Source organism: Chiroxiphia lanceolata, chromosome 1, assembly GCF_009829145.1.
Source record: "Chiroxiphia lanceolata isolate bChiLan1 chromosome 1, bChiLan1.pri, whole genome shotgun sequence".
NCBI classification, from domain to species: domain Eukaryota; kingdom Metazoa; phylum Chordata; class Aves; order Passeriformes; family Pipridae; genus Chiroxiphia; species Chiroxiphia lanceolata.
Window position 1 is genome coordinate 13,750,353 of NC_045637.1, and position 21,286 is coordinate 13,771,638.

A 21,286-nucleotide genomic window follows, 5' to 3' on the forward strand; every position below is an offset into this window, starting at 1 on the left:
ATGATTGAGTTATTCATTGGCCTGATTTGGCCCTCCAATGGGAAAGGTTTGCTTTGGTCTGGAAGCAAGTTAAAACGGGCCAAGACAGATTCCCAGCAGTGTGGTGCCAGCTGTCAGCTGCACACAGTAGCAGCACCATAGCAAGTACGGCTACAGCTCATAGACTTCACACCAAGGACACATGGAGAAACAGATAAGGAACTTTCCTTATCTGTTGTGCATTTCAGGGTTGGACTGAGAATTACAATCAGAAGGTAAAATTGAGCAGGTGTGTTCTATAGGTGTGTTGAGTTTGCATGGCCAGGTTCTGGTAGTGGGGCAGCTACAGGGGTGGTTTCTGTGAGAAGCTGCTGGAAGATTCCCCCATGTCTGACAGAGCCAATGACAGACAACTCCAGGATGGACCCATCCCTGGCCAAAGCCAAGCCAATCAGGAATGATAGTAACACCTCTGTGATAACATATTTAAGAAGGGGGAAAAAAGTTACTGCACAGAAATAATTGCAGCCAGAGAGGAGTGGAGTGAGAATCTGTGAGAAAAACAACTCTGCAGCCACTAAGGCTAGTGAAAAAGGAGGTGCTCCAAGTGCCAGAGCTGAGATTCCCCTGCAGCCTGTTGTGAAGACCATGATGAGGCAGGAGTGCCCCTGCAGCCCGTAGAGGTCCATGGGGGTGCAGAGATCCACTTACAGCCTGTGGAGGAACCCACGCCAGAGTAGGTGGATGCCTGAGAGAGGTCTGTGAGCCCATGGAAACCCATGAGGGAGCAGGCTCCTGGCAGGGACCTGTGGATCCGTGGAGAGAGAAGCCCACTCTGCAGCAGGTTTCCTGGTAGGACTTATGACCCTGTAGGGAACCCACATTGGAGCAACCTGTGCCTGAAGGACTGCATTCCATGGCAAAGTGATCAGCAGTTCACAGAGAACTGTTGCCCATGGGATGGACTCACACTGCAGAAGTTCATGGAGAACTGTCTCCCATGGGAGGGGAGCAGGGGAACGTCTCTCTCCCTGAGCAGCAGTAGAAACAACATGTGGTGACCTGACCATAACTCCCATTCCCCATCTCCCTGCACTGCTGAGGGAAAGGAGGTAGAGTTCAGGAAGAAGGGACTGGTGGCGGGAAGATGTTTTCAAGATTTATTTTACTTCTCATTATCCTGCTCTGATTTTGTTAGTAATAAATTCGATTAATATCTCCAAGTTCAAGTCTCTTTTGTCCGTGACGGTATTCAATGAGTGATCACTCCTGGTCCTTATCTCAACCCATGAACCCTTTGTTATATTTTCTCTCCTCTGTCCACAGGTGGAGGGGAGTGATAGAGCAGCTTTGGTGGGTGCTTGGTATTCAGCCAGGGACAGCTGACTACAAGGTGGCTGAGGAACTGCCTAGTATCCATTCATTCTGGGCTCTGCACACAAAGCTGTGTCTGGGCATTACCTGAGCTTCCCAAGACAACAGGGAGGTGCAGGACAGGACAGACTGAGACCTATTTACCCCAAAGGCAGCAATAGAGTTAAGCAGCTTCATTATTTTATTTTTTGTTTTTGCATTAGGAAATACTGATTCACTGAAAGAAGTATTTGCAAGATTTATTGCAAAGCTGTCACTCCCCAAAGATGGTTCCTTTTGCACACATTCTTTTACAAAAATACTTTTTACTTTATTTAATAACGTGTCAGTAATGCACAGTAACAGAGTCAGTGAGATTTAACATTTTGAAGTGTAGTTGGTGTGTAAGCATGTAATTTATGCAAGCATGAAATAGCCCTGTGTGATTCTGAAATGGCATTTCAAAATCTTAAATAGAAAAAGAATTCTGGTGAATTCTCATGTATTTACTTCTGTTACAATAAGATGTGAAAACAAAAGTTAAGCTTCTTTTTTAGGGCAAAAACTGAGTTTCAAACAGATTTAATATGACTTGTTAGAAACAAGTCCTTGCATCAAAAAGCTTAAGTCATGAATGCTCACAACAAATGTAAGAAGTTACCAGAAGACTGTAAAGATGCAATAAAAAGAAAACATCTTGAAGTAAAAGTCAAGGATCTGGGATGCTAGTTTAGAACAGCAGTGTTCAAAAATTGACTTCCTGAATCTTTTTCTGGTGCGTTTTTATCTGTGAGGCTCAGTATGTGTTTATAGAGGTGATGTCTGGAGTTCGAGTAGAAACTCCATGCCTTTTCAGTAAAACTCTACAAAACATGACAACACATAGTTCAGGACCTGCCAACACTCCCAGTTTCACTACTGAGACAAAGTACAGCTAATTTTCTTTAAAAGAATTACAAGACTTGAAGTGTTCAAACTGGACATTAGGAAGCATTTCTGAACTGAGACAGCGGCCAAACCTTGGAACAGGCTGCCTAGAGAGGTGGTTGATGCTCCAAGCCTGTCAGTGTTTAAGAGGCATTTAGACAGTGCTCTTAATAACAGGCTTTAACTTTTGATCAACCCTGAACTGGTCAGGGTGATGGACTAGGTGATGATTGTAGGTTCCTTGCAACTGAACTATTCTTTTCTGTTCTGATTCTTTTCTATTCTATGAGGGGATGAAAGATTGAGGAGCTCCTGTATCTCTTCACGTTCCTGCCTATATAAGTTAAGGGCAACTGAGGGGGCAGGGAGGCAAGTGGAAAAGATTCTAGATGTCTAAATGAAAACATGGTCTGGCTTATGCCTCCACCCTGCCTGTTTCCTGCTTAGTAAACAGGACCATACGTTGATGCTGCCAGGTATGAGCAGCCACTGGTGCACAAAGCAAATGCTGGATTCTCCTCAAAGAGTTGTGTGGTTTAGGTGTGCAGCTTTGCAGCCTGGATTTTTCTTTGCTGTTGGGGAAATGGTTTCCCTGAGTCATGTGTGTATGGGGCTCGCAGAGGGCAGAGCACTGCCACAGAGTGACCATAGTACCAGAATGATTTACAGCTGCTCTTGGAGAGCATAGATCACGTTTATCTTGTTTTCTGCCTCTTAAGAGGTAGTTTGATAACACTGGGCACAGTCAGTGACACTGGCAGTAGCAAGCACAGATGGGGTTAGGTGGTGGGTAAAGGCTGAGACCTGGACCCAGGACTGAGGAGATGATGAACTGCTTCCATCACTGTGCTGGCACTGCTGAAGCATGCTGGAGCTGTGTCAGTCCTGGGTGGACATCAGCAGCTCTGTAGGGCTTCCTGGGGAGGTGAAAATTTCCTTTTCCTAGTGGGTCTTTTTTCTGTTACTGTGTGTTGTATATGGGCAACAGAAAGATAAAGGACTTAGGAATGCATGGAGTAGAGCAAAGGTAAAGATATATAATGGGTGCATTACTAGTATTAAAAAATCCCCCTCCACACCTCCTCAAGGAATTGCTCCTTGTGTTGTTATTGAGCTGCTCTCTGGCTGTAGACAAAACCTCTGTGAAATGGAGAGACCATACTTAATTCACAGTGTTGTTGTGAGCTACAGCTTGAGATCCTTGGATGAAAGGCACTTAATTATCATTATTGGTACAGACATGTTTTACTATTTGAATATCAATAAGTCCTTTGAAGAAGTTATTGAGCCTGCTAGAGTCAAAGTCCTGATTTATATCAGGAATTTTGGGTTTGTTTTTTTTTTCCCCCTGGTGGGCTGTGTTTGTTATCTATTTAGATTACTGTATCAGCAATCCAACAGTAAAGTAAAGCAACTGGAAAGAGTGTAATTCAAATCCAGAAAAGAACAAAAATGACAATAATCAGGGTGAAACTCTGGTTGACTCGCCCCTCATCATTAAACCACCCTGTTGTTCTGTGCTGTCACAGTGTGCACAGTCTGTTTGAGAAGGACACTGTGATACCTTATACATCCTTGCCCACAGAGGCTTGTGAATTTAAGGTCAAGATGAACATGGGTTAATGGTTCGATAATTGGGTGTCTAACGGTCCTCTGTCATCTACATCAGCTGCTTTTTGGGCAGCTCTTTGATTGCTGGTGCATTTTGGAAGCTGCAGTCATCTAGCTTGTTAAGGGGGCAGTTTTCCCAACCTGTAGGAGCTGGAGCTCTGAAGCCTCTGTAGGCAGAAATGGTGATTTTTTTTCCCCATTATTAGGAATGGTTGTTTTCCATCATTTGTGAAACTCCCCAGCAGCCAAACAGGCCATTGGTTTTACTCTGGGTCATACCTATTTTTGTCTATTTTGTCTATTTTTTTGAAAGGCCACTGAGATCAGGCACCTCTGTAGTATTATCTCTTCCATAGAGAGGAGTGGTTTTGCCCCTTCGGAGTTCAAATCACCAGCTTTTTTTTCCTTCTTTTGGAAGAAGGAAAAAAATCCACCAGACAATCCAAAGGCAATTTTCCACAGAACAGCCTCCAGGGTATCTAGCATATACACAAATACATTAACAAACTAAGTTGAACTTTGGATGTTCATTACTTTTTTTTTTTTTTTACTTTGGGCGTAATCCTTGTTCTGTTAAATGATGTTAAAATAGCTTTCTAATGTCCTCAAGACTGCTGTAGTCTCTGGGCAACAGTTTGAGAAGGGTATTGCTGGGGGAATATGCCAGTATTTGGGGATACAGTGGATACCGCTGAGTTTTCCTGAAGGATGTTTGGGATACCAGTGTAGAATTGGATAGTTACAGCGTGTTGTGACTGATCTTCAATTTGTGCAGGTCCTGTTGAATCTGGGATTAGTTTTGTCTCATTTTCTTGAAGGGAAAAAAAATAAAAGTCCCATCTTTTCCCCTGACATAATGACAGGGGGTTTTCTCCCTTCCCCAAGAGTAGTGTGAGCGCTGCAGGGCAGGATAGAAGAGAACAAATAGTTCATCACGTTTTTATGTGTGTCTGTTTGTAAAGCTACGTGCTGACATTCACGTTGCTGCTAGATAATGTTGAAGAGCAGTTTTAAGACCCCTAAGATCTTCCAAACAAAGTAAGTTGATATGCAAGAGTTTCAGTTTCCTGCCATGCTCCCAGTCCCCAGAGTCTTTGTATTATGACTTGGAGATAGTGACAACCTCAAGACCCTTTATCCGCCCCAGCTGTTGTCCTGTGCTCAGTGTTGGGCTTTCCCTTGCTTATCAGCGGGTCTGCAAATTGGATTTCAGTCTTATAGCTCTGATCTGGCCTGACCTGCCATTAATTAAGGAGCAGGAATTTCAGCTGGTGTATTTAAAGCCGCTCCCTCCTGCACACTGTGTAGTCACTGGTATGGCAGCAAATTACATCCTCAGCATGAGCCTTGGGTGGTGGGTTGCCACCATAGGTACCCCAGCTTAGTGTTGGTAAATGCTGGGGCTGATGTTTAGTGCTTAGGTTGTGGATACATTGCCATTTTAGTACCCTGCATTCTCTTCTAGCTTTCTTGCACATAGTTTCTGATGAAGGAAATTCCTGTTTTACTGTAGTAGAAGTTGTGGTGAAGTTGTTACTTCTTCTCATCACTTAACGTACAGCTTTTCCATCAATCCCTGAGTCTGTTCAATGGGAAGATGAGTTCACTGCCAGTAGAGAAAGTCCCCAAGGAAGCTGCCAGTATCTGCAGGTGGTGCTTCTTCCTACAACACTCAGAGGCCAGTAATTGATCCCGAGTGAATTTGTGGCTTTGTTGTCTTGGTTGTCTGGCTTCTGTTTTGCTTCACTTGGCAACTAAGCAGTGATTCCTGGGATTCTTGATCATGGAAGCCAAAAAGTAGGTATTTAAAATAACGAGACATTGAGACGTCCTTCTAGATAAGGTGGATGGGCTCTTTCTCTCTTCCAGCAGGACTTTCTCCTGTGACAATCCATCCATAAGTCAGAGATGATCTATCAGCTTCCCTAATTATTTTTCCTGTTTCCATATCAGTTTTCACCCAGGCTTGTGGATCTGTCCTCTTCTTTCCCCTGGGTCCTACTACAGCACTGCCTAACAGCAACAGTGACGTTCTTCTCAGAAGACATCTAGTTCTTCTCCAAGACCATGATCTCTTATTTATGCTGCAGCATGAGACCCTCCACCCTCATCTCAGTTTGAAGGGGTCATTTGCCACTATTACCAGCTGCTGTCAGGTGCTCTTTGCTTAGCCCAGATGCAGTTCCAGCTGCAGAAGGTTTGCTTTGCTGCAGAAGATGCTTTGAGATTGGCTTTGCTTCAGGTAAAACAGCTGCTTCAGGAAGCTGTGGTCAGTGCATTGACCACACAGATCACAACATCTTCTGGCCTTAAATTTTCAGACAGCATCTTCTAAAGGTTAAATCAAATTCCTGCCATGCCTATGAAATAATGCTGTTGGTGGGGTTTTTTTCTCCTCAAATAACTGACCCCAGCTGCTCCTTGAAACAGCACTTTTGCCATTGTTTGGTGCTGAATCCACTGTGAAGAAGACTGCACTGTGTATTCCGAGGTTACCAATTCTCAGCACTATTACAACCAGACTATAAAATAAAATTCAAGAAAGTAAAAGATAAGAGGTCTTTCGGGCAATGTGGGCTAAGAGTTCTGCTCCTTAACATATGTATACATTTAATTCCTTTAATATACTGTTCATTTCCTTTTGTACTTGTTTTGGGTGGAGAAGGCAGTGTGTGATGTGCTCTGCAGATCGGTTGGCATCAGCACACCGTGGTGTGAGCAAGTCCATTACAGAAACAAAGCCTTTCTTTTCTTGCATGTGGCACAAGCCTGCTGATATCCCTTTTAATAAAGCCCAGCTGGTGGCAAATAGAAATGAAATCAAGTGTGACAGCTCAGAACTGATATATACACCCTCTAATTGGACATCCCTCTAGTCCAGCTCTCAAGGAACAAGTATCTACATACTTTTAGCACTGTAAGTTGAAAGTCATCAGGTAACTATTAATACAGCAAATGCCCCTGTGACAGCGAGGGGACCGAGGAACTTTCACATAGAAAAATTCCACTTGATTACCAAACAAGGCTCGCTTAGTAAAATTGTTTTCACCTCCATTTAGGTTAATCATAGGAAGATGCTTCTTCAGAGTATGCTGGGGAATTCATTGTGAGCCTAACAGCCTCTCTGGAATATTTTCCTTGCAGACTAAACCCAAAGTTTTCATTTCTTAATTTTAATATATTTTGTTCCTGGTTCATCTCCTGATATTGCATGTGGAATTCTAAAGAACCTTAACATTTTTTTTAAAATTTATTTAATAACAAAACTTACAACTATTTAAATATAAATCAAATTGTGTTCCTCTAAGTCTGCCTTTTTCCTGGAAAGGCTCCTCCTATTGTTGTACACTCAAAAATAAAATTACTTACCGTGGTTTCATGTGCAGACAATGATGCAGGAGATGGAGTGAGCAGTTTGGCCTTTGATTCATTTTCAAGTTTGCAGAGTCACTGACAGACTGTTTTATTCCTGGCTATGCCGGTGCAAAATCAAAGTAGCATGATGGACTCGAATAACTCTGGCTCCAGCTTATCATTAACTTCAAGGGATTTACTCCACACTTTAATCAGTCACTGAATGCATAATCTGACCCGGGAACAGGCATGAAGTGTAACTCAGTGCCTGATTTGGTGCTGAGCCAATGCTGGTGGGAGAAGTGCTTTCAAGAGTTTTGATAAAAGTTATTTCTTAAATAATGAACACTCCTACAGAAAGAGGCCTTATCAAATGGGGAATGAGTATGGTCTATCAAATGTTTGCTTTCAGCTTTTTCTGATCCTCTTTAAAGTAAAAAGTCTGGATGATGAAGCGAGGGATGGAGTTTTCCTCTTACGTGCCAGGTTACAGCATTTGGAGGCACTGGGTTTTGTGTCACCTCCGTATTTTGCAGGTGGAGAAGGGGATGCTGGAAACACTCCTTGGCTCAGTGAGACTCTTTGAGAAGGAGAGAGAAAATTACTCTTTTATTATAAGGTTTGCCAAATGATCTCTGAGAAAATGTGATATCATTCATATGCATTGCCAAGCTGGAGAGATGCCGCACATCTTGGCAGTCATCTAGAGCTAACATATAATTCCTTTGGGTTGGTATGGGCTTTATCAGAAACAGCTCCATATGCAGTATTTACATAACTGTGGTGGAGTGTGAGAATAAACACAGCTGTGGCATTGCCCTAAATATTTCAATTCAGTGGGGAATTAAGGGAACTTTATCACTGAACTGCAGATAAACAGAAGTCAGTAAGCGGTGGTCAGTTTAGCCAGGGAACAAATCAAAACTACAATGGTTGGACTGCTGGAAATGTTTAAGTGCTTTAGTCTTGCAGTTTACTAAGGTCACTGGTATTTTTTTGCTTTTCAAAAAGTATGGAAATGCCATCAGTCAGCTGCTATACAGAAAGCATCATCCAAATGGTCTGTGAATCAAAGCAGCGTAGGCTGAAAGGCAGAAAAGGGAAGAGTTTATAGGGACACAGCACTTTCAGCATCTGATTGCTGTCAGAGCCCATGGGTTTCTGGGAAGATTTTAAGTTTCTTTTAGTATCTCCATCCCAGTTGACTGTGGAGACAGGAGTCCTGGGTCTTCAGTGGAAATCTACAAGCTCGGTTTCTAAAAGTTTTCTAGTGATCAGACAGTTGAGGATTTAGACTGTCATCCTTAAGGTGTGTGTAAATAAAAGGTGCCCTACCTAGCAGCTTGCACAGGAGTGATGCTTGCAGATGTATTTCTGGGACTGGGCAAGTGCCATAAATAAAAGATGCAGTTTCAGAGCTGTCAAAGCAGCATTTATTTGTGTTTTGAACTAACGTTTGAGAAGTGTAACATGTATAGTCCAGTCGTCCTGTTACTCAGCTCAGGGAACAAGGTAGACTTTCTGCAGTTGTTAGTGTATCACCAGCAAACTTTGATGACTGACAAGCATTCCCCAAAACAGCTCCATTTTAAGAGTTTTTTTTCAAGCATGGCTCAGTAGGTGTGTATGCATATGTATACTAGAATATATACTTTGATATCACATTTGAACGTGTAGATATTAGAATATGCATGGTTTAGAACCCTGAAACAGAATTGTTAACAGCTGTCTAAATGTTCATTGTTGTAAGTATTGTACAAATACTTAAATAGTCACCATCAAGGGACATACACTTTGATGAAGGCCCAAGTAGCAAAATAGTTGTTTGTATGTTAATCCACTTGCTTTAAGGAAGAATTTACAAATTGGAGGTAAGCAGTTGCCATTTGAAAGCTCTTTCAGATCTAGATAATTTATTTTTAAACCAAATCCTGCTACAGTTCTAACTTATAAAGAAATCACACAACTTTGCTGCTGCTCCTTTGCAACTGAAAGAGCAGCACATTCTTCTGACTCTTTATAGTCCGTGTTCAGCACTTTGTTTACTGCTTGATGTGCAGTGACTTAGTAGGTGGCAGTTCCCGTATAGAAACCACAGGCTTTGTAAAGAGCATTGTTTTGCACCATCCATATGGTGCATTAGCATTTTTCAAAACCAGCACAATGCTGGTTCAACAAATGTTCCAGTAATGTTCAAATAGTTTTTGTTTCTAAAAGAAATATTAAAATGGAGACAGAGTGCTGAAAATCTTAATTGCTGCTCCTGGCCTTGTCTGGGTTCTTCACTTTTCTGCTTTTTTTGGTGGTGAAATGGGGATGCTGTCACTGACCTCATTTGTAATATGCTGTAAGATCTCCTGCCAAAAAGTGCTTTGTAGATAATAAGCAACATTTCACTGATTACCACAATGTACTTTGAAAATCCAAGCCTGCATAAGTTTGTTTTCATTGATGGCTGCCTACAAGAAGAAGCTGAAACTCCAGTTCAGATGGCAGAGAGAGAGCAGTGTTTCTGATAGGAAGACAGACCAAGTTGTGATAGCTGTGCATGACTGTAATAATCAGTGAACACAAGTGGCTAAATCATAACCATCAGGGAGATTACTTTTTCTCCCAGTTCAGAAAAAGTGAGAGTGTGATTGGGAGCATGCCTATCTATAAACATAGTTTTCTTATTCACCAGACTGGCATCATCTGACAGGGAATTTTATTTTGGTACCTGAAGTTGAATGTTTGGTGCATCCTGGAGCAGCTAAATAAGAACCTTTATTTTCAGACAGTGCTGAGTTGCAGCAGCTTTACTGAGGAAAAATGCATTACTGTGCTGGCTTAGCGCTTTCTGAAAAATCAGCCCACTTTTTAAGCTATCCAGTGATTTAGGACCCTGAACAGTTCAGCTGCTGAGTTTGGAAAATCATGACCTTTTCTATTTTTAGAACAGTGTCTACATGGAGACCTCCCCTTCCCAAAATGGACAAACATGAAACCAGTGATCCTTGCTCTCTGAGCCCCAGAGAGCTGTGCAGATAATCACCCTCTGTTCTGCATTCTGCTCTGGTTTAACCAATTAATTAAAACCTTTTAATTGTTAGTTAAGCTCCAAATTGCAGGATTTTGTAATTGCATAACAAATATTTGCATTACAGTACTGGTTTGAACCTCAACCTGAATAAATTCCACTGAACTAATTAATTTTCTGCTGCAGAAAGGAGTCATTGTGTGTCCCAGAGATTGGGCAGCCATACTCAGGACAGAAGTATGTGCTTAGGCTCAGATCCCAGGTCGAATTTGTGAGGGTAACATTCAGGGGCAGTCACTGTACCTTTATAATGAAAATGCACAAATGTGATACAGAGTTGAGTGATGGGCAATGACCAGAGCTTGGTTTTATAATTGCCACATAAAAATAAACAAGACTATTACTTTGTGGGTTATTTAACAAATGTTCAAGTAAAAATGGCCCACAAAGCTATAAAGAGCACACAAAGCCCTACTAATAACTAATAACTTCACTGAGAACAAAGCTGAAATAGCTGCAGCTGCCTGTCAAAGCATTTTTGTTGTTGTTGTTAGCAAAGGTGTTGGCACATGTCCCATAACCACAACGAACAGGATTAGTTTTCCTGAAAACTGTGTTCGTTTGTGCATTTCAAGCCACAGTGATGGGGTGGAAACCCACAGGATGGTCTAGTAGGCATAGTTTTTTTGATAAAAACTCATCTCTTTCCACGGGAGTTTGAAAACCTCCAAAAAATGCCTGCCAGCAGCAGTCATATGGTTGTGGTTAGCACTTTCTTGCTGCCATTTTTAGCAGGGTCTAAATGGAGCACTGAGGATGCTGGTAACTCTTGGAGAAGGCCAGTTGCAGTAGCCTCTGGCTAATGCATAGTGGTGTCACTGAAACTACAGTGCAATCCTAAGAGAACGTCTGTACTTGGGAGGAGGAATGGTTTTCATTTATCTCTGTAGGTGTAAAGTAAACAAAATGAAAAAGTCTGATTGTGCCATGATGGCCAGCTAAAGAAGGCAGCCACTTATCCCTGGCTTCTCCCCAATCATCTTCCATGCGTTTCTGGGTGGCTGCCATGTGAGTGAATGTTGCTCTTGCCTACATATTTGAAACTCCTATTGACATGCTGTGTATGGGGTTGCATCAGCATTGGCAAATCGCCTTCTCAAGGATTTTATCATAATGCCACTACAGACCTGGCTTCAGTTAAGATGATCCTACTGTATTCAGGTGTTTTAAAGGTAAGTTTTTAGTGCTAGGTCTCAATATTAGTACGTTCTTTTTAACTCATTGATATCACTGAGCGAGGTAATAAATTTAGCTGCCTAACGCTGTATGAATGAACATAATGTTTTTCCCCCCATTTTTCTAGAATTATTGAAGTTCATTCACCTGATGCCAAGCACACCGTGGTGCTCAGGAGTAAGGATTCAGCGACAGCCCAGGCCTGGTTCAATGCCATCCACTCCAGTGTCAATGAGCTCATCCCCAGGGTGATTGCAGAGGTCAGAGACCAGCTGGGTAAAACAGGGATTGCTGGAAGTCGAGAGATTAGGCATCTAGGCTGGCTTGCAGAAAAGGTAATAAAACATTCTTCTTTTCTAAGCTCTCTGTCTCTTGCACTGTGTTCCTGAATTCAGACGTGTCTGGAAGTGGAGAGACTAAATGAGATTCTTGGGTTTGATTTATCTTTCCTTGAAGACCTTTGTTTTCTTAACATGCCAGTTTTTGTGCTTTAAAAAAACCCAAACAATAGAAAACTAGAAGGTCCCCATAGTCTTTGCTTCTGTATACCAATTAGCAATGACTTTCCCAGGAGAGCAGAAAGTGTCATGTCAAGTTCAAGTATGGGACGTGAGTCACAAAAACTGACCAGCCCCAAGCTCACCTGCTGTTATGAGTCCCATGATGTATATGAGTTGTCACCTTCCTGCTCCCAGCTTGGGAAGTACCCACTTACTTGGTCCATGGTCTGCCTCTCTGCTGTGCCTGGGCATGGTCTGAAGCAGGAGGTGATGTCCTCATTAAGCCTAGGAGCTTGTTCTTTAATTGCAATCCTGCGTTTGAGCTGAGCATTGTAGAAGGCTGAGCTTGCAATGGCAACTTCACCCATCTTGCAAAGTTTGAGTATCAAAATGTTTTACGCCACAGGGGAAACCTGGTGTTCAGTTCAAAAGTAGTTTGGGATCTGTTGGGCTGTGGAATGACCACCCAGTGAATGCATCAGTATGAAATGATCTGGTTTTAAATCAGTAGTCTCAGAATTTGTTTTAGGCACTGTACCAACTGCTAAGTGTGGATTTACTTCAGTAACAGTGTTAGAATTGTGCCTAGAAATAATTCCCATCCAGCTACTGCCTGGGCAGCTGTTCAGAGCATCTGTGCCTCTCCAACTGGAGTGTGTGGAAAAATGGCCACTATGTACGCACTGCCCTTTCAACCCATGCATCCAGGACAGATGTGGAAAACTGACTGCAATTGCCCTGAAAAAAATTATTGTATGTTTTAACTCCATTTTGGATTTTGTAGATGAAAATATGGGAGCCACAGGCACAGGTGCCATATTTCTATCTAGTGTCCTTTAAGGAGACACACCATTAATTGTTAGCAAAACACAGGTCAGTCCACGCCACTTGCAGTGACACAAAGATTACAAAACTTTTCAGGCACATTTTGTATGTTTTCCTGTCCTTCCCTCCAGGCTTGCAGAGTGGGGATGACAACACAACTCTATGGCTTTGTGCTGTAAAAAATGTAAAAGTTTGGGGAAATAATTTGGTGTTAAAGCACCAAAGAATTGGTTAAGTAAATTTTAACAGTATTAAACTGTACGGCCATGGAATCTTTAATCTTGTTTTCCTTTTTGTATTTCTATAAACTTATGAAAAGCTGAATATAAGAGGCTTTTCCTGTTGCAAAATCCTCTCCTCTGAAAGGGTAACTGCTTTGTAGCAGGTCATGTAGATCTTGTAAATATAATTTTCACATATCATTTTAAATGGACACATGGCATGCTTCTGGTTTATGAATTTCCTCTTCTTACTGCTAATACACAATATCCCATTCACATGCTTTTTTCTGCTTTCTTTTTTTTATTTTGTGGACCAAAATCTTATTTCATGTTACTCATTATAGACCATTCAAGGTCTTGATGAAATTTAATGGTGAAACTTGGTTTGCCTTTATTAGGATCATGCTGTGGCTCTGTGTATGTTCCAGTTGATTTACAGTGGCTGTCACCAAAAATTAGCCTTGAGAGATTTGCAGTGACATTGTTACTAAAAATCCAACATGTTTTTCTCACTAAAAACCCTCCAGAGCTGTGCAGTAGTAATGGAGTGAGGTCAAAAGTTCCCACCCTTCTCTCATGTTGGACACCTGTTGAAAAGTAGAGAAAATTCCTACATATGGTAAAAAGCAATGTGAAATTCCTTTTCTCTTGTTAGTGCTACAACTGGACTGTGGGCTGGAAAGCCTGGATGAAAGAGTGATAACCTGCAGGGTGGGAGAAGAAGGTGCATATCCTGTATATGTGAAAACTCTTTATATACTGCTTCAGAGGAGGTATTCAAGGCAGCTAGATGATGTGCTGACTACAGATGCTCCTTGTCTGAAACCTGAGTTTGTCAGCAGAGAGGGATTAAATTCTGCAGTGATTGTGGGAGCACACTGTGAATACCATGTGGTTGGTTGACCCTGGTGGGACATCAGTGCCCACAAAAGCCGCTCTGCCATTCCCCCTCTTCAGCTGAATAGGAGAGAGAAAATAAAAGGAAGGCTCATGAGTTGAAATAAGGTCAGGGAGAAATCACTCACTGCTTGCCATCATGGTCAAAAACAGACTTGACTTGGGGAGAAATTAATTGAATTATTACCAAACAAGCCAGAAAGGCTAATGAGAAAATAAAACCAAAACTTAAAAAAATCACCTTCCCCCTGCCCAGCCCTTCTTCCCAGACTCAACTGTACATGCAATTTTCTCTACCTTTCTCCCCTCCCTGTGGCACTGGGGATGGGAATGGGAGTTTGTGGTCATTTCATCACACATTATCTATTCTGCTCCTTCCTCCTCAGGGGCAGGACTCCTCACACTCCTCTCCTGCTCCAGCATGGGTCACAAAATCACAGAATATGCTGAGTTGGAAGGAACCCACAAGGATCATAGAGTCCAGCTCTTGGCCCTGCACAGGACCATCCTTGAGAGTCACACCATGTGCCTGAAAGTATCATCCAGGCACTTCTAGAACTCTGTCAGGCTTGGTGCTGTGACTACTTCACCTGGGAGCCTGTTTCCAGTGCCAACCACCCTTTGGGTAAAGAACCTTTTTCTAATATCCAACTTAAACTTACCTGACCACAACTTCAGCCATTCCCTCAGGTCCTGTCACTGGTCACCACAGAGAAGAGATCAGTGCCTGCTCCTCCTCTTCCCCTCATGAAGAAGTTGTAACTGCAATGAGGTCTCTCCTCAGCCTCCTCTTCTCCAGACTGAACAGACCCAATGACCTCAGCCGCTCCTCCCTCCCCAGGAGACAGTTCCCCATGATCTTCTCCAACATGAGTCCTTCCCATGGGCTGCAGTTCTCACAAACTGCTCCAGTGTGGATCCCTCGTGGGCTCTCAAGTCCTGCCAGGAAACTTGCCTCAGGGTGGGCTTCTCTCTCCATGAGGCCAGTGGTCCTGCCACAAGCCTGCTTCAGCATGGGCTTCCCACAGGGTCAAAAAAGCATCTTAGACTGCAACTTTTAAGACAGTTATCATGCATCATATTATGTTACTGACATAGCATATCCTTACAGTGAATTCTCAGCAAAATGGAACACTGTAAGTGAGATGAATTCTCTGCTTGTTTGGGGAATGCAAAATGTAATCCCATAGATATTTCACTGTAATTTGCTGTGATTACTCTCTGCTTTCATTAAGCTGTTTCCTGGTTGACATTTTTTATATGACTCTGCTCTAAACTTAGTTTTAAACTTCAACCTTCATGATACTACAAAAATAGATTCATTAGGGGAGCCTCCCTCAGTGGGTAACATTAAATAAATAGTAGGTTATCTAAGGTACTAAGTAATTGAATGCTAACAGGATTCTACCACCTTAACTGAACTTCCCTATGAAGGCAGCCTAAATTCATGGTCTTCAGCCTGAAACATCCATCTTGCAGATCCACTTTCAGGTCCCTGGCTGTGCCTGGGGTGGGCAGCAGGGGTTCATCTGCAGGTAAAGCAAAGAGCTCTGCATCACTTTAAGAAAGCAAATACTCACTGTGGCCTTCTTACAGATAAGGAGAAAAAACAGCCAGAAGCAATCATTAGAGATGCCATATTCCCTCTTTTTATTAAGGAAGTAACCTTGTCCTGACCTTGACCTCATGAGGAGGGTTTCTAAAGCTGACCAAGGATTAGGGAGTTGTATTAGTCACCAACGTCTTCAACTTCTCTTGTAACTAAGAGAAATATCAAGTACTGGTTGTAATGAAGTGTGTGCACTCCTCATCACCCTGTATTTTCCGTATTTGTCTTTTCATTTCAGCAGACCTGTGCAATTAACAGTTGTGCAAAGCATGAGGGAACAGTTACATGTGGGTTTTAATATTTCCAGGCTCCTTTTTTACTGCTCTTTATAAAGATACATTTAGCACCTAATTTAAAAAAAAGCAAGTTAGTAGGTCATCCAGATTGAGGAACTTTTCCACATGTATGTTAATTGTTCCTTTTCTTTCCAGAAATGCTTTCAACCTTTGTAGAAATGTCTTCTCCAGCTTTCTTTCCCCCTTTTTTAAATACTTCTGTACATCTTATGACTTAAAGCAGGAATTGCTGCTTTTCCCCATATGCTTATCCACTCCACTGAGTTCCTTCACGAGGAGCAAAGTCTGAGGAGAGCTAAAACACTGAGGAAATTGTAGTTTATTTATCACTCTCTAACATCTGCTCCAATAGACCAAGATCTCATTGGCAAAAGCCTATCTAATTTTGCCTCTTTAATGCAAACACAAAAAGGTGTTCTGGCTAAAGGGGTTTTGCAAAGGTAGCTTTTGCCATTCAGCAGTCAGCCACACAAGCAAAGCAGTACTGGCTTCAGGGGCAGCTGAAGCTGTAGCCAGGCGCCAGCTTCAAGCTGGTCAGTTAAAAAAAAAAACAAAACTAAATGAAACACTGAGCTGTGCATCTCTCCCTGTCCTCTCTGAGCCAGTGACACTTTAAATGTAGGTTTGGAAGAAGGAGGAAAGTGCTTCTGCAGACAGAGACTCTTTCTTCTCTGGAGGTCAAATGTCTTACAGGCAGAGTGGACTTTTTAAAAATTATCTCAAAGCTCATTTGAAAAACTTAAAAACAGGAAATGCTGCAAGTTGTCTTTCAGAATGTTAATTTTGAAGCTACAGAAAAAAGGCTCTTATGGGCGTTTTCTCTTTAGATCTTAACCCCAGCACTTGGTTCCTGTTCATGTTGTTCTGCCTGGGCAGGGCAAGCGTGTTGCTGCTCCCTCAAATCTGGTGTGGGTTTTAGAGGTAAGAAAAGACCTGATATTGGAGGGGAAATAAGCAAAGCAGCACGGTGAATTGGAGTTGTTTTTCGGCTCCTGACACTATCTCCAAAATGAAAAGTGTGCTAATGTATTACAGGCTGTTCAGTCTCCTCAAACCTTAGATAACCATATCATGTGTTAGCACTGAAGTGTGAGGCACATCACAGCAGAGTGATCTTCTTCAGTATCGAGCTGTATGTTGCAATATTATATTATCTTCCTACCTCTCACTCTAATTCAGAGGAGTTAGTGATAACAGAAATATTGTGAGATGTGCAAGCTGTCCAAACAAGATTTAGGCAAATGACATGGAAGTGTATTTGAGGTTGTTTTTTTTCCCCAGTGTGAGGTGAAAATGTTTCTGGTTTACCGTTTTCTTTGGAATCATGTTCACTGGTTAGCAAAATGAGTAGACAGCAACAGAGCTGCATTGTTATTCTCATCACAGACAAATGACTTTCAAAGAAGTAGAGAAGATCTTCAGTTTTAAAGTTTTATATAATTTCCAATTGTAAAAGTGAGCTTAAAATGTCTTTGCATGAGAAAACCACCAGCCCACCACATAGTTAAAATATTTTGTAACATTATGAATCTGACTTTATCTGATTTATTTATTTATATCTGACTTCAGCCACCTTCTCTTGAAGCGCAGCATCTGCTAGACAGCATTTTAAAAAACATGGCACAGCCATGTCTGTGGTTGTAGCTGGTTCCCCTTAGCACTCTCAGCTCTTCCATCATTCTACCAGCAGTGCTGGTAGAACGCATCCTTACTTTCGGAGGGACCCGTAGCTTTCTGCAGATTTTATGACACAAGGCAGATCCCAGTGCAAGACAGAGTCTGAGAACCTGCTGGCCCGGAGGAGGGGATTGGGAAACTGCTGCTTCATTAGCAGCGTGTAACTCTTCCTATGGGGTGGCTGCCTCGTCGGCGCGCAATCTGAAACAGCAGCATTTTTGGGAATAAAATCCAAGTTATGCTAATCCCCAGGTCTTTTTTCTGGGCTGGAAAATACCTGTGCATGCTTAGGCTGAGATTGCAGCAAGCTCGGGTTGTACTGTTCTTAACCAGTACAAATCAGTGTATAATTTAACCAGATAAATAGCCTGCTAGAAACATGGGTATATGGTCAAAAACTTATTACTGAAGTGCCTAATTTATTTGCAAGTAAATTACACATTCCTGTAATGTGGTCTTCTTTGAAATGTCTAGTCTGTACAGGGATTTTTTTTCCCTCTTTTCTATAAATCCCTGTTTTCTTTACTAATGATCTGGGCAGATTTGGAAGTATTACCCACCTATAATGCCAAGGAAGAAGAGCAAGGCAATTTGGCCCTGGCCTCCTGTTTTCAGTAGTTAGAGAAGGATGCAATTTCTGTATTGATAATATATATCTGGTCATAATCTTAAAGTAATCTGACCTTTTGGAGATTATACTACCTCAACTTGGAAAATTGTGTCCTAAATTAGAAGTCGCACTTTTAAATAGCAGCTAATGACTCGCTGTGGAGCACCTACATCCAAGTGAAGAATCCTGCTTTTTTCCTATGTCACTTAACCTTGCAGCCTATTCATACCGGAACTTATTTGTTTGTTTTCTAAAACACCAGAACAGAGCTCTTAATTACATTAACAGTCTCATTATCTGGGATAACGATCAGCCTGTTCTTAGGAAAGACGTAAACCTGAAATAGCATGAAGAGTAATTTCCTCTTCCAGCTCCAGCGAGGTTCCTCCACAGGCCACTTTTATCAGCAGTGACATCATTCTCTTCTTGGCTTTAGGTGCCTTCAGTAAATGACTGCATTAAAGAAAGCTCAGGCTGAAAACAGCCTTTTCATTCACTGTACTGTTTAAAAGGCTTTGCCAGTCTTTATCCATAATACACATGTTTTTTTTTCCCATGCCAGTGACTGACAAGCAAATAATAAATTAAGTCAGGTGGATGTGCTGCAAGGGGATTGGAAGAAGAATAAGTAAGTAATGAAGAATATAGGAAAATGATGGTAAATGCATGAAAGATGTAAACTTGAAAGTCTGTATTTCTGCAGTACAGATGGCTGTTACAGTGAAGGAAACCCCTCTATTAGATAATTATGGAGCACAGTTAAATAGCAAGTGAGCACTCCTGTGCCTGTGGTAGCCTTCAGGTACGAGATTATTCTTGCAAAACTGAGCTGCAGTTTAAACTGGGCCCTGTCCTCTTGCCCTTCCATGAGGGCTGCATTAGTTCTGGTTGTATCCCAGCAGAGGTAAACACACCCCTTCCCATACTCCCTCTGCCTCAGTTTTAATATAACCATCCTTATGGCTGACTTAACTTTTTTCCATAAATACAGTGTATTGCTATCGCTATTCCTATGAACCCCAGAATGATGAGAAAGTTCCTTGTTATAGTGATCCCGCCCTGAAGCTTTATTTAACTTCTCCCTTTCTGCATCAGGAGGAATTCTGAGCCCAGAGATGTGACTCCTGCTCTGGCACAGGTGTCTGTGCAGGCAGGGGACATGAACCTACATGTGGGACCCATGGTGGCCTGTGGCTATGCTGTGAGAGGGACCTCTGCAGATGTCTGGTCAGCAAACACAGGGCAGGGTTTGAGAGGGGAAATGAGGGGTGTAGCTTGGATGCTACACCCAAAGGAAATGGGGAGTTCAGTGCATCCTTGGGGTGTGGGAGCTGTTTGTCTCACTTTCTCCAGCATGGTAAGGTGGTGGACCACGTCCCAGTGTGGTCCAGAACATATCCTCATGTGATCCTGAGCACTGGCTGTTTTAACAGTGTGGCTGCCATGGCATGAATACTTAGCTCTTTCTCTGGATAACCCAAACTGGAACTGCTGTTTGCTGGGCTGGAGTTTGCTGGACAAGGTGCTTTCTAGATTTTGGTAGATGAGGAATTTTGTTCCTAGATCTTGCTAAATTTTTCAGGATGTTGGTCCTCCATCTTTTGCTTTGGCAGCTGCAATTGGATTTGTCCAAAGGGTCCATCTGCCTTGCTCACATGTTGGGTCAGCTTACCTTTTGGGGCTTCACAGGTTTTGAAAGTCTGTGTTTGAAGATATTTGCAGTAAAGTTCAGTTGGAAAAAAAAGCAGCAAAGGTATAGGTATGATGTGAAGGAAGGCTTTGATCCCCTTCCTTCAGAGCCAGGGAAAAGGCTTCCTTTTTTCTCTCAGCCTCTGACAGAAAATATCTTAAGAAAGACAGTGAAGAAATTGGAGACAGTGATGCTTCTTTGTTTTCAAATGTGATTTAAATGCAACATGATCCCCTTAATTAAAACACTTGTTGCATAAGGAAGCAGAGACCTCTACTGAACCCAAATCCAACCCTGCTGTCAGTGGGAGCAGAGGGTGCCCTTCCCAGTTATTTTAAATGCTTAAGTACCAAAACAACTGGTCTGCTTCTGCCTCAGTGTGTTCCTGCCTCCTCTCACTGATGCAAGTAAGGTGTCAGCAGTGGCAGGGCAGAAAAGGGGAGCATCTGTTCTTGCCCAGCTGTGGGATGCAGGGTGGGAGAAGGCAGACCAGCATGAAGTTGCGGAAGGTGTGGAGCTCATCTGGGCACTGGAGACGCTGTGGAGTGGTTGTCCAGGGCGAGGAGGCTTCTATAAAGGCTTTGGGGCAAACTCAGCTAAACAATGAGCAAGGCAAAAACAGTCTGAGCCAAGAGGAAAGCCTCTGAGCCTCGAACCCCACGGACTGCACTGACCCGAGCAGCCCTGTGGACACCCTTCAGCCCCTACATCCCACTTCACTTGTATGGAACAGGCAGACTTACTCTTACATTCCCAGGGCTGATCTACCCTGAGTACATATCAGTGCGATGTGAGGGGTGCTGGGAAACAGTTTGCAAGAACTGTGCCCTTGCACTCCTGTCTGTTTGCTCATTTGTCTGCATTCTGTGATTACAGGCTGCATGTAAGAAGCTTGAAAGGAAAGGGATTGTCTGTCTTAGAAAATCCTAGATTCTCCAAACATTACATTCCCATCAAGCTGCATTTTCTCTGTTCAAAGTTACCTTGTTCTCATTTGCTGGTTTTGTCCCCTGAAGTTAAAAATCACGTTCAGGGGAATGGAGGGGCCCGTTAGGGTGTGTTGACCTTCAGGCTTTGCCCAGTATGAATTTCTCTCACCCCAGTCATCGTTTTGGTTTTTTTCTAGCACAACAATACTCCCATTTCAGTTGATTAATGGCATGAATAAATAGATCACAAAGCAGCAGAATAGGCCATAAAAAAGCCTCTTCTCTCTGCCCTGCAGCCATTCTTTCCCAGGTCCCTAAGCTATTCCCTAGGGAAAACTTCTGGCAAAAATGGAGCTATTCTTAGTAAAAATATTCTAATTTAGAGGAAAACATTTGGGTTTTTTCCCTATCTTTTTGCATAGTATTGCCCCATCCTGCTCACCCACTCAACCTGCAATCAGAGATGTGCTGTCTCTACCCAGAAATGCTTTTAGGACAGATAAGCTGATTAATGTTGCAGAAGAGCAGAGTGTCACTGCTGGTACAAGCAGAA

General features: G+C 42.5%; 1 protein-coding gene across 1 annotated transcript in view; it reads left to right on the top strand.

Moving 5' to 3' along the window:
• SNTB1 (syntrophin beta 1) overlaps nt 1-21,286 on the top strand; it is a 116,515-nt gene that overhangs the window by 63,082 nt on the left and 32,147 nt on the right. The window contains 1 exon segment of the mRNA XM_032693844.1: nt 11,607-11,814. Coding sequence (XP_032549735.1) covers nt 11,607-11,814 — 208 coding nt within the window.